Genomic DNA, 13,774 nt, shown 5'->3' on the forward strand with positions numbered 1-13,774 from the left:
GCATGAGCGAAAAGTTGGGGGAGAGAGCCTTCCACTCACCTCAGTCCCCCGCGATTGCAGTCCGCCGGAGTTTGAGCGGCTGGCTGTCGATGCAATCGCGTAGTTTCTGATACCTTGAGTAGTGAATTACGTGTGTTGTTGTTGGTTTCTGTGTGTTTCGGGAGACAAGGGAATGTATGCCAAGGTTTTGGTCTCTTGTAGGGTTGCAGCAACTGCTTTGGCCGTACAATCCTATCCTGGAAAGGCAGACCAATTGCAATTCCAGAAGACGTGGTCTGCGCTTGACTCAGTGGGAACTGGTGCTACCGTCTGCTTCCCCACTGCCCTTCTCTCCCTCTCTCGCTCCAAAGCACGCCTGCCTAGACCCCCTGGATAGGTCACTTGTCTCTTGTTCTTGTTTTAGTTTTGCCATTTGTAAATATATTTACAAGTCAGCATTTACATGTCTGACTTCAGTGCTGCTGTTCACAGAGTCAGAAACAACACGGTAGACACCATTCTCGTTCCCATATTCCTTTTTCGGGTCTAGTTAATGGCGGGGCCTTGGCACGAGACAGCCCTCTGCAGGCAGGCTCGTCATTTTCGCGCCAAGGCCCCACCGGCTAAGAGACGCTAAAAGGGCTATGGGAACGAGAATGTGGAGAGTTATAAGTAACGTCTAAAACCGATGGGCGTAGTCCGGTTGTCTCGGATGGTGGGAGTCCCACTGGACACAGGGTTTCTGCTATCTTGAGTAGTTAATAAAAAAATAGATAAAAATAAAATAAAGATAAGACCGACTTATCTAACGCTAAATTGCCAGTCCAATCGCGCTTTACCATACCCGAGTATAAACAAACTGGTAACGTTGCAAATTGGGAAAATTAATAATAATAAAGTAACTCTGCTACAAAATCCCCTTATAATCAGCAACTTTACTTAGAAAGGAGAGTCGGAGAGATTTGAAAGCGTCCGGGATAGCATAGTATTGAGGCCCTATTACGGGTTTTCGGGATAGGGAATTTTTGTTAACGGGGTACGGAATATTTTGGGGGAAAATTAGTGGGATGTTTTAGATGACATATAACGGGATGTCGAGTTGTAAAATCGTTAATTTTTACAACTGGAATTAAGGGATATTTAGGCCCAAAATTAACGAGATATGAGATACTCAGGCCTCCTCTAAATGGGCCTCAGTATTGGAGCAGAAACTGAGAATGTCCTAGGAATTAAGTTCCGCCTACTAGTCCTACAGTGTTCTAAACCCCTAAAGTAATTAAAGTAATGCAATATTTATTAAAAATGTCTTAACCCCTGAGGTAGAAATGTCTTTGTCCTAACAAAACCATTCAAATTGCCCTAACTCCCTGGACAAAAAAAGTCCCTAAAAGAATTGAAGATCATTGAATTATTAGTTTCACTCTCGTTCTCTATAGCTTCCTGCGTTTCCAACCTTTCCCCTTCAGAATTGAAAGAATCCCTCAACTTGGGATTAGGCGCGCACAATCAGACTTATTATTACTCCCACCATGAGGGTCCGAGATTAGAGCAAAAATCTTCTCTACCATTGGTAGGTGAGTAGCATCTGTGCGGGGGACTAGTGACGATAACTTTGGGAAGGAAACTGGGCGCTAAAAGAAAAGTTTACTTTGTGTTGGAGCGAGGAAAAAGTGAGGCGTCGAGGTTTGTGTAAAAAGCTGCTTTCATTTTAATGATTTATCACTCACTCGAGCTCCTTAGATTCCTCAATAATGGACGACACTCTGAGTCAATTCATTGAAAAAACTGGAACGGATCCCAGCTTAGCAAGGGACTTGCTCGAAAGTACAAACTGGGACGTGGACGAAGCTTTAAGAGCTTTTGAAACGCTGTCTTTAGGTTCTGCTGTGAGGCACAACGAAAACATAAGCGGTGATAATAACCGAGTTACGTGTGGAAAAGCTAAAAGAGGACTTTCAATGGTAAATGCCGACATAGTCGTTGAAGCTAGGTCTAAAGTTATTGAGGACAAGGTACCAGGCACAGATGATAGATACGAGCGCTTTGAGGGAATGTCTGATTTCACTTTCGTTTTGCCTGATTTATCCAACTTCTCTGAGGAACTGAGCGACTTCCTTCGCAGGGACTTAATTGAAACCTCGGCTTTAGTGGCGCTGGAGCAAGCAGGTAAATTAATATTTAGATATTAGCTTTGTTCTACCGTGCAGGACTCAAAGAATACAAAGTACAGTGTAACTGATATAAGCTAGACACAATTAAGCCGACATTTAACATCGTCGACGCAAGGAGGTTGGTTTCTGTTTTCATTCCTCCCAAGGGGTTAATTATTCAAATAGCGTTATGTTTAAGCACTGTTCAATTTGTTTCACCCATTGAATTTCCTTAGAGAAGATTTAAACTTAATTTGTGAACCAAGTGGATAACATTTGTTGAGTTTGCTTTCTTTACTGGGAGGTATTTTATTTGTACAATGATTCGTCGTGAATATATTATCTACATCGACATCTCCAAATATGTGATGTGGGTGTTAAGAAAACCATAACACATTTCATTTTCCAAAAGCGATTAACTGGTAATTTGTTATTACTGTGGACTACGCAAGTGTTGAGAGCGTAGAAAAGGATCAGTTAGGAGGGTGTTTGGAAAATTTATTTTTTTTAGCATCATCAATCTTGCAGACATTTTTTTTCTTATTTCATTTCTCACAGAAAAGTACACGTAGAGTCATGATAAAAGATACAATCAGATTGTATGCACCAAATTACATGGCATTTTACTCAATCTCGCAGATATATTACAAGTACTCAGCGCCAAATTCAATATGTAAAAATGGCCAAATTTTACATTCATCTAGGACAAACATGGGCAAAAAATAATATTTTGTTTGATAATTCATCTGTTTATTAATACCTGCAAATGGCAGGTTAGTTTGTCTTGACAGACAGCTACCGTAGATAATTCTCCATCTGTTTGCCTGTATTTACACACAGGTGAATACTACATGTATAAATAATTATCCTATTTGTTGCATGCTTGCACTATAACAAATTTTTTAGCTATGAACAAAATTATTTTTGATGTAAAAAACATAAATGGAACAAGGAAAATAGCAGCTTACTATGGTAGTTGTAAAAACAACAGCAGGGTAGAATTGAGCTAAAAAGGAACAGGGATGGTTATGACAACAGGTGACAAACAGAGGCTTCTTAAATATCATGGAAACAAAGATTGATGTCTGGTAGATCAGCTGTGTTGGCATGGAAATTTGAATAATAATAATACTTTCTTATTAACAACAGTGTGTATCCACTGTGCAAGGAGCATTTTACCTTAACCAATTTACCTTATAAGATGGAAAAAATACAGTAATGAAACCATTTTTCGTGTGCTTACAAGTATTTTTCAAAAAGCCTGTTTTGAAATTAGTGTTCCTTTTGGTTTGTTTGTTTGTTTGTTTGTTTGTTTGTTTGTTTGTTTCTCTCAAATAATGCAACTACTGTAAGGGGTGACTTTTGTTTAGGCCAGTCTTGTTTGATCTTCTTGTTTGTGTCAATTTATTGAAAATTAAATTTAGCCTGCAATTACTTTAGCTGTAGATACTAACAACAAATTGATAGGCTCTGTCCCATGTTAATGACTAATTTGCTGCCCACTGTTTCTGATATTAATAACATAGTAAACATACATGTAGAACTTCCATTGACAGCTTACTTTGTAGTTTTGACAGTCTGCTTAGAATGTATTAAAACCCCTGCAATTGATCATTTTCACATGACATCATCGAATTACAAAGTCCAAAACTAAAGAGCCATGAAAGTTTTTATCCTCATCAGGCATAAAGGATCTAAATTTATATCTGTTTACACCTTTTCAGCTCAATAGCATGCTTCCTTTGGAAACCAGAGCATTTTGAATTTCAGCATTATGGTGGTGCATAACATAAGCTATGATCGCCTTTGTCGAATAATAAATGTATAAACTTCGTGACCTTTAGCCTTTTTAGTAATGAAAATACTAGGAAAAGTGCTTGTGTAGATGTTTGTTGGTTCAGTTCAGATAATCAATTGAGTAGATAGCCAAACTGAGTTCCAGATGTTTACACTATTTTCTGGCTGCCATACTGGTGTACCACGGAGGTACACCAACATGGTGGTTCCAGACTGGGCACTGTAAATTTGCCCAAAACATTTCAACAAATATCTGAAGTTTGGGAACATGCAGAGACCTAAAACTTGGAGAAGTGTTGTCTTTACTTAGCTCCTATAACATTATAATTTCTTGACCTTATCCACTGAACAGTTTTTGATTTATTTTTTCGTTGCATGACAGTGAAAACAATCTACATGTATAGGGTAATCTTTGCACAGGTCAGCCAATGATGTATGCAATGGTTGTCTTAAGCCCTGTCCAAACAGGAAATGTTTGACTATCAAACATTGTTTGGTGACCAAATTCGAATGTCGACAAACATTTGACCACACATTGTTAAACATTTTGCTCGGTGATCAAACATGTTTGATACCGTTTGGCCACTCAGTACACCATCAACATTGTTTGGTCACCAAACATTTCCTGTTTGGACAGGGCTTTTTATAATTATGTTACTATCAAACAAAACAAATCAAAGAGCCATGTTTTATTCTATTACAAATAACTTACGAAGTGTTAACTGTGGGTTGTTTTCATGAACTGACAAGCACAGTTTTATTTTGTTAAATTACCTCTTTATGATCCCAAATGTTTCTAGGACGGTTAAACTGGTGGGCTGATGTGGGTGTTGGCCAACGTCTTCTTCCTCTCGCAACTGTGGGTGATGGAAACTGTCTATTACATGCTGCTTCTCTTGGAATGTGGGGATACCATGATCGCTTGTTAACCCTGCGTAAGGCACTGTATGGTACGCTCACAAGCCACTTGGCCAAGGGAGCTATCAAAAGACGCTGGCGACTGCAACAGTGGGAGAAGAACATAAGTGCTGGTGGTCTGCTGTACTCGGAAGATGAGTGGGAGAAAGAGTGGCAAGAGGTGTTACGAATCGCCTCTACCCAGCGTAGATTAGATCATGAGCAAAAGGCGATGGAAAGTAGGAAAGGAGGAGAAACAGTAGCAACTCTAGCCACTATAGCAGAGAAGGACAGTGACGACACATCTGATGGTCCTGGAAAAGAGGACATGACTAGCAAAGTTGACCAATCAGAGACAGGAAAGCAAGAGGAAGGGAAAGATAATTTGGAATGTCGAAGTTACTCTTCTTCACAAGAAGGACTGAATGAGACTGAGACTGAAGGAGGGGCTTTTGAAAGCCTTGAAGACGTTCATGTCTTTGTCCTAGCGCATGTTCTGCGACGTGCAATTATAATCATAGCTGACCAGTTTTTGTATGGATTTGAAGGTGAGCCTATTGCACCCATTCCATTTGGAGGGGTGTACCTTCCACTGGAATGTGACCCCAGTACTTGCTTGAAAAGCCCCTTAGTGCTTGCTTTCGATTCAGCGCACTTTTCACCTCTGGTTCCAAGTGATGAAAAGAAAGACACCAAGAGTGATTGTTTGAAAGCCTCTGTGCCTCTTGTTGGACCAAACTATGAGTTGCTACCATTTCAATTCTCTGTAGATCCTGGGGAAGATTTTTTGTGGAGCAGCCTGGATGATGATTCTAGCATTGTAGAGAAATTGGCTCTGAGTATGGATAAAAAGCTAGAGCTTTTGAAGAAATATTTAGATGTGGATTTGATTAAAATACCAAGTGCAAGCAAGAAAGATACTTCTGAAGATAGCAAGTCAACAGTCAAAGGCGAGAAATCATCCGAGGCAGGAAGCAGTGATGGTGGAGTCAAGCCTGAGAAAAAATTGTCTTCAAAATCTGTTGAAAAGAAGGAGAAGTCTTGGATTGCTACACAAATTCTGAAAGTGGGCACTATGGCTGGAGTCGTGGGAGGTGTGGTCCATAGTGATATTTATGTTGCAAAACTGCAAACAGACAAGAAACCGGAGTACTATGACAAGATGATGGAAAATTATATTCAGTCTGCGAAGCACCGATTTGAGGAGGAAAAGAAATCACAAGTGAAAACTGACAAAGGTACAGGAAATACCGGAGAGAAACCTCAGCCATGTATCAGTCCGGGTTGTCAGCTGTATGGGACTTCAGCTACAAATTACCTTTGTTCTGGTTGCTTCAAGACTCAGAAATCTTACAGTGAAACAGGCCGCTATCTTGACGGCTCAGCATCAACTGGTGGCAGTTCATCTGTGTCAAATTACGATAATAGTGGTTTACGAAGTTACTGGCCACCCCCCGCATACTCTGCGTATGTTCCTTTTGCGTATTTTGGAGATCGTACTGGGCCAACACAAAGTCACAATACTTCAACTTCAGATCAAAGGACTATGCAGTCAAGCAGGGAAGGTCAAGCCAGTCCTCCTTCATATGACGAAGCAATGAAACTAAGTAAAAGTACAGCATCTAGTCTGCCATCTGGTTCTGCTGTCAAGCTTGATTCATTTGGTGATAGTACAGGAAAAGGTCACAGCTCTGCAGGGCAATCTGTCATCAATTGCACTAACAGAGACTGCCAGTTTTATGGTAGTCCAGAAAACAAGGGATATTGTTCTAAATGTTTCAAAACATATAAAAAGTCATTGAAGTATATGATAGAAGAAAATGAGGCATCAAAACATAAAGTCATCTGAGATGGATACGTCACTTTTTTTTACTCATTTGACCTTGCTTCTGAAATGTTTTATTGTAGTCTGCAAGTTGCTGGTACTGTAGTTAAGTAATAGCAATTCCATGTTGTCAGACGCCAACCACACAGAAACGTAAGCAAAAGTTCACTCAGTGCAGGGCTCAAAAAAAGTGTGGTGCTATCATGGACAAGCAGGTTTTTCTTCTTACTTACCCAATGGGAAAGGATCCATGCAAGTTGTCTCCCAACTAAGGCGAAACAAAAGTAAACTTAAACTTGCCCAGGGCAAAGAAAATGTGAAAGCTGCTTGTTCAAAGTGCAAGGTGGAATCAAATTTCTTTTTTGAGCCCTGCACTGGCATTGAAATGCATTAAGAGAGTTTCTATGAACATGCCACAGAACGCTAATAGGAACACATTCTTACCAAGTGGAAGACATTCTTTTATGTTTTCATTAATTTTTATGTGTTTCTTATCTAGAGTTTGTTGCATTATGTTTGTTGAGTATTTTGTTACTTAAAAAAGGAGTTACAAGATGAAGGATTTTGGAAGAAAAAAAACTTGGAAACCTTCAAAATAGTACACCTGCTCTAGAGGACTTGTCTGCTAGTTAAACACTCATTAATGGTCCCAACTACATATAACACTAGTAGACTACCTGTACACTGTTTACCCTCCCATAATGGGACACCTCCCAAGCAGATCTGCTTACAAACTATTCGGACCTTGGCTTCTTATTGCACAGCTGGGAAAAGTACATTTAAATTGAATTCAAATACTTTGAATGCCTTCCAGAAGGGGCCATCCCGATAATGGGCATTTCCTTAAAGGGGACTCCTGATGCAGTGGGTTCCTGTACCCCACCCTCTACACACTCTGTCAGAGTGGAACATGTGTAAAAAGGATAGGAAACTCCATTAAGCATGGTACATCAGACTAAACGTTGTTGTAAGAATGCTTTGTTAACACAAAGCATACTCATTTCCATTTTACTCATAACGTTGTCAGGGCCATGTAACGGTCTCATCTTTTTTCACTACACTACACCAATAATAATTAGAATTTATGAGAATATTCAGAATTTTAGTACATACAGTGGAGTCCCCCCCCCCCACCCTCCCCCCCTTACATCCACCATGTTAATACGGTCACCTCGTTATTACGGCCACTTTAGTCTGGCCACAAAAAAGCTCAGTTGATCATTTTCTTATTAAAGAACCCTTAAATACAGCCATCCCGTTAATACAGTCAGATTTTTGTGGCCCATTGGTGACCGGATTAGCGGGGTTCCAATGTGTTATTTTATTACTAAAAGCAAGGATCTTTCTGGAATGATCTACTCGTTAAATTATTTAATAATTAAACAATTTAACGAGTAGGACTGTTTCAGATAAGAAAATTACCTCGGTTAATATTACCATTGCAACTTACTTCAAGTATATTCAAGATTTATGGTTCAAAATATTTAATATTTAAAGAGCTTGATCAACTTGTTTAAAACTTTTATGAAAACTGGTGAAGCATTCAATGTTATGAAGTAGTGAAGTTTCAAACTTCTAGTCTTCAAGTGAAGACATCAATATTCAAATATTTTTGATCCAAAATGTGAATTTTGATGGATATTAAAATGGCTCAAGCTTTCCTAATTTGCAAAATTAGCTTCTAGACAGCAACATTTCTTTTCTCATTGCATTTACCATTCAATTTTTCTCTATTCTCTTCAAGGAAAAAAAATACAGCTTTCCTCTATGTTGAATTTGATCCAAAAAGTAACTGATAAACTGCTGTGGGTAACTATTGGAATAATTTAAATTTAACTTGGCTTGTCAAATTAGCAATGATGTACCTAGCCTCTTCTAGGTGGTTTGTTGGTCAAGGTGCTGCACAAAAAAATGACGGAAGGAAAAATGGAGAGAGGTTTGGTACGAGGAGCAAACGATTGTCACGTGAATCCAAACATTGAACTTTTAACGCAATTTACCTTTAAATTTGGGCTTGAGTCTTCTTTTGAAATTCAGCTGTTCATTTGAAGTGTGGAAGTTTGAAACAAAGAATTAAAACTCTACTAGTGAATTAATTACTCTTTTATTGGGAGGAATGTTGAATAGGTTTCCATGTTGGTGGGTTGTCATACATTATTTTAATTTATTTTGTCCAAGATAGTTTATTATTTATGAAGCATTTGGTAAAGATGCACTAAAAAGTATAAATTATCGAATTTGGTTCAGTGATTTATTGTTGTAATGAAAAATGTTTGATGATTATATGGACAAGACAGTGATATTTTTCAAGATTTGTTAGATCAGGTTTTAATAATGTCAATAATATTGATGTATTAAATGGGCATTTTGCCCAAATTTGCACAAAGCTTAAATTCTCAGAGATGGGTAATTCCATCTAGAAACACGCGTAACTGTTGGTTTTTAAGGTATATTTGGGCATAGTCTGTCTGAGACATTTTTACAGATTTTCAAAACATCCTCTTGAGAAGAAGAGGTTCAGAGCCACTGATTAATTTACAAAAATTACCAAGTGACTTTGGCGTCATTAGTCGCAATAGGCAAATAGGAAGAATCAGAATGCTAGGAATAACTGTGAAAACGGTAGGAACAGACAAAGAAAAGGACCAGATGAACAGTAGCAATGGTAAGAAATGGTAGAAATGGAGGAGGAGTAGAAACAGGGAAAGAGAAGGAACAGTACGTAGGAACTGTGGAACAGTTGGCACTGTAGGAACGGGAACAGAGGAACAGTAGAAAGAGGAAGAGTAGGAACTGTGGAACAGTAGGGACAGCAGGAACAGACGTAGTGTAGGAACAGGAGTAGTAGAAAAAAAAGAATTTTAGGAACTGTGGAACAGTAGGGACAGTAGAACAGAGGAACAGTAAGAACAGAGGAGCAGTAGGAACATAGGAAGAGCAGAACAGAAGGAACAGAGGAAGAGTTGGAACTGTGGAACAGCAGAAAAAGTTGGAACAGAGAAAGAGCAGAAACTGTAGAGCCACGAACAGTAGGAAAAATAGGAACAGAGGATCGGAAGAACAGGAATGGTAGGAACAGAGGAACAGTAGGTAGGAAAATAAAAACTAATTATGTAAATATGTAAGTTGTTTACCCACGGAGCACCAAGGAGTTCACAAGAACCCGTTCATAAATGCCCGTGGGTCCTTAGTTATGAGCAGTCTAGCCGAAATATTAACTCACTTAGTGACTAGAAAGTCGCCGAGACCGGGCTACGCGCAGCGTGATTTTAACCAACTTTGGGTCGATTTCCAGGAACTTGGGTGATATTTCCCAGTCTTAGGGACTCTAAACTAATTTGAGAAGGCTTTGGTTTTCAGTGAAATGGACAGAGGAAAAATTTTTGAACGCTTAGTTATGAGCAGTCTGGCCGAAATATTAACTCACTTAGTGACTAGAGAGTCGCCGAGACCGGGCTAAGCGCAGCGTGATTTTAACCAACTTTGGGTCGATTTCCAGGAACTTGGGCGATATTTCCCAGTCCTAGGGACTCTAAACTAATTCGAGAAGACTTTGGTTTTCAGTGAAATGGACAGAAGAAAAATTTTTGAACGCTTAGTTATGAGCAGTCTGGCCGAAATATTAACTCACTTAGTGACTAGAAAGTCACCGAGACCGGGCTACGCGCAGCGTGATTTTGACCAACTTTGGGTCGATTTCCAGGAACTTGGGCGATATTTCCCAGTCCTAGGGACTCTAAACTAATTCGAGGAAACTTTAGTTTTAGTGAAATGGACAGGAAAAATTTTTGAACGCTTAGTTATGAGCAGTCTGGCCGAAATATAGCCCCTCTTTAACTCACTTAGTGGCTAGAAAGTCGCCGAGACCGGGCTACGCGCAGCGTGACTTTGAGCAACTTTGGGTCAATTTCCAGGAACTTGGGCGATATTTCCCAGTCCTAGGGACTCTAAACTAATTCGAGAAGACTTTGGTTTTCAGTAAAATGGACAGAAGAAAAATTTTTAAACGCTTAGTTATGAGCATTCTGGCCGAAATATTAACTCACTTAGTGACTAGAAAGTCGCCGAGACCGGGCTACGCGCAGCGTGATTTTGACCAGCTTTGGGTCGATTTCCAGGAACTTGGGCGATATTTCCCAGTCCCAGGGACTCTATACTAATTCGAGAAGACTTTGGTTTTCCGTGAAGTGGACAGAAGAAAAATTTTTGAATGCTTAGTGGTCCCCGTGCATTTTAGGATCGAATTGGAATTTGGAGATGTTGGTCTTTGAGGAACACAGGAAAGAGAACATACAAATAAGCTATTCAAGCTCATTTATCTATAGATTTCTAAAAGCGGTCGAGTATTTTTAAAGATATTCTTCTAACTATTATTAAGTCACCCCATTGAGGCTAACAAACGAGATACCATAAATTTCCCAAAGTAACGACCTCTTGAAAGAAGCGACCCCCAAAAGTACTGTCAACATTTTGTGGGCGTTAATAAATTCCAAAGGCAGCGAGCCCACTCACGCCCTCCCCCTCCCCCTCCCCCTCCCCCCCAAAAAGCGAGACCAAGATACCCTGGTAAGGCTTAATAACGATAACTAGAGCACTCTACGTTAAGGGAAGGTATCGCTTATGCTACGAGCCGTTGTGAAATATCAATTCGTGCTTCATCAGTTCATGCTGAGCACAAGTTTGCACAAGTTTGCACAACATAGCTCAACAAACCACAACATAGCGCAAAAAAGAGATGAATGTGCGTGAAAATTTAGATAGCGGGTCGGCGACAATCCTCAACCCGGGCTCTGTTGAAGGCGAGCGAGAGCGCGAAACGCGGCAGGGAATACGAAATCCAGGAAGAGGAGAAATCAGCTCGTAAACGCCTCAAAGATTCTGAGGACGGAACGTGTGTGTGTCACATCGCCTGAAGGCGCGAGGACAGTGACAAAGGGGGTCGGCGAGAATCTACAACCCGGGCTCTGTTCAAGGAGAGCGGAGATGTTCAGGCGTGAACCACACCCGTGGGCCTCTGCGGGAGGGCCAAAACACGCACCATTCATACAAGCTTTAAGCTGTCTAGTGGATTCCTGGAGAGAGAAAAACAACGGTAAAATAAAGAACGAACTAAGGACGAAAAGAGTCTCCTGCTGAAATTAAAGGTGAAAAACGTGTTAAACGTACCGAGGAATGCGAAAACCGAGAGGAGAGGAGATCGGTTCGTAAAGGTCTCCGGGCAAGGATCCCGAGATCGAGGAAGCGACTGGTCACATCACACTCACACTTCACACACTTTATTTCAAGTGAATTAAAAAATTGATACAATGTAAAACTGATCCGCTGGTAGCGTTAGGCTAATCTAGGGCTTGCCACAAGTTGCTCGAGATTTCCCAAAAAGTTGCCGAAATTACTTAAAAAGTTGCCCAAAAGTTGCTCGAAAAAAGTCAAAAGTTGCTTTTCGTAACGAAAATTGCTCAAAAGTTGCTAAAAAAAGCAAAAACTTTTTTTGTTTCTCTCTTCTTTTATTTGGTCTGATGCAAAGATATGCAATCTGTACAACATTTCTAAGCATTTTTGTACAATTTTGCGTTGTAACCAGTGTCGCTAAATAAATTTGTTCACAATGCGTGTGAGTAAATTCTACGCATCAATATCAAAATGTTTTTAAAATGTTTTCATAAATTTATAAAATTTTTTAAAAAAATATAAAAAAATTCATTAAAAAACTTTTAAAAAAGTTAAAGAAATTCACAAATTGTCTGTTGAAACATTGTAAAATATGGAAGCATGGCAAATTAAAGCACTAAAAGCTGCACCCATATCTAGAAAACTAGAAATTGCTCAAAATGCAAAAACTTGCTTGAAGCAAAAAAAGTTGTTCGAAATACGAAAAGTTGCCAAAAAGTTGCCCAGCAACTTGTGGCAAGCCGTTGTGGCAACTTGTGGCTAATCTAGGCGGATCAGTTATTATCAGATTACTTAAAAAACAGAATAACACATGACAAACAATTAGAAAGACAGATTAAAAAGAAAATATTAACATTACTTGTAAATTAGTTCTACGCAAGATAACGAAAATATCCACTGACTGGTCTCTGACTAAAACCGTTTCATCAGGAGCCTTATTCGAGGACGGAGTCACCGATTAAGGCTCCTGATGTTACATTGAAGCTTCTTAACCTTTGTTATACTTTCTGCCGGCAGAACCGATCCGCAAACAGAGCTGACTGCTGAAGAATAAAAAAACGACGTACCCAGCCGTTCTAGACATGAAACAAAAACGACCTGAACTCTCTGTGTTATGGTGTTATCGACCAGGAACATGGTCAATATGGACTGCGAGGAATGCGACGCGAATCTGCTTACACATACGCAAATTTTCACCCATTTTAAACCAGTTCGCAGTACTGTAGTAGATTCTATTGAATTGCGTTTCAAGCTGTTTCTTTTGAACGTTTTGTTAAACCGAATTTATGGGTGAGATTCTAGCGACCTCGTGATCAGTGTTTCCTCTTGCGGAGTTGTCTAGCTAACTAGATCCCCTTCAACTTTTCTTTGTCCCAAGATCACCTGCGATCATTTTACACTCTCTTTTCCTGGATCGATGGAGAGATAGCCTCCCGGGGTGCTCCCCTGTGTAAGATATATGGTTATGGGGCCTCAGAGGGTATATAGTTTTGAAGCCATTCTGGTCTGAATTTGACCATTTTGGTCTGAAAAAATGTTTGCACACTCCGGTCAGTCCACGCTCCTCTTTTCCGGCTAGCGAGGGAGATTAACCCCTTGCGGGTAGCTATAGAGTTATTGGGCCTCAAAGCGTATAGTTTTGAAACCATTTTGGTCTGAAAACTGTTTGCGCACTCTGGTCAATAATTAGGAATGAAGAACCTATTTCAAGTTTAGCTGAGTTATGATTAGTATAATTCACATGACTCTTTATAAGTTTTTTCTGTCTGAACCAAGGCACTTGCTAAATAAGGCCTTTTCTGAAGATGGCACGATATCTTTTGCCAAGAGAAGAACTCTCGCGTGTTTTGCCATCACGGGCTAACAAAAAGTCAGGCTATTTCACATGTGCTAAAATGCTTAATGGCTGACTACCTATAAATTTCCTGCCAGTAGGTACTAAGTCGGAGGTCTTGTC

At 39.8% G+C, this 13,774-nt stretch overlaps 1 protein-coding gene across 2 annotated transcripts; it reads left to right on the top strand.

Annotated features, from left to right (window-relative positions):
* Nucleotides 1-26: 26 nt before the first annotated feature.
* On the top strand, nucleotides 27-9,012 carry LOC145463835 (OTU domain-containing protein 7B-like). Of its 2 annotated transcripts, XM_081447638.1 has the most exons (3): nucleotides 1,645-1,649; nucleotides 1,720-2,145; nucleotides 4,727-9,012. In XM_081447638.1, the coding sequence occupies exons 2-3, from the start codon at nucleotides 1,731-1,733 to the stop codon at nucleotides 6,670-6,672; spliced, it is 2,361 nt and encodes a 786-aa protein (XP_081303764.1). In that variant the 5' UTR covers nucleotides 1,645-1,649; nucleotides 1,720-1,730; the 3' UTR covers nucleotides 6,673-9,012. The 2 variants fall into 2 exon arrangements, with proteins under 2 accessions (XP_081303756.1, XP_081303764.1); XM_081447630.1 differs by having other exon boundaries at nucleotides 27-2,145.
* The last annotated feature ends 4,762 nt before the right edge of the window (nucleotides 9,013-13,774 follow it).

The sequence above is a fragment of the Orbicella franksi genome, chromosome 1 (assembly GCF_964199315.1).
Source record: "Orbicella franksi chromosome 1, jaOrbFran1.1, whole genome shotgun sequence".
NCBI classification, from domain to species: domain Eukaryota; kingdom Metazoa; phylum Cnidaria; class Anthozoa; order Scleractinia; family Merulinidae; genus Orbicella; species Orbicella franksi.

What these genes read in the sequence shown, in the direction of transcription:
- LOC145463835 (XM_081447630.1), top strand. Translation starts at nt 1,731, where the DNA reads ATGGACGACACTCTGAGTCAATTCATTGAAAAAACTGGAACGGATCCC. An exon ending in AGTGGCGCTGGAGCAAGCAG is followed by an intron (nt 2,146 to 4,726) that starts GTAAATTAATAT and finishes AAATGTTTCTAG; the next exon opens with GACGGTTAAACTGGTGGGCT.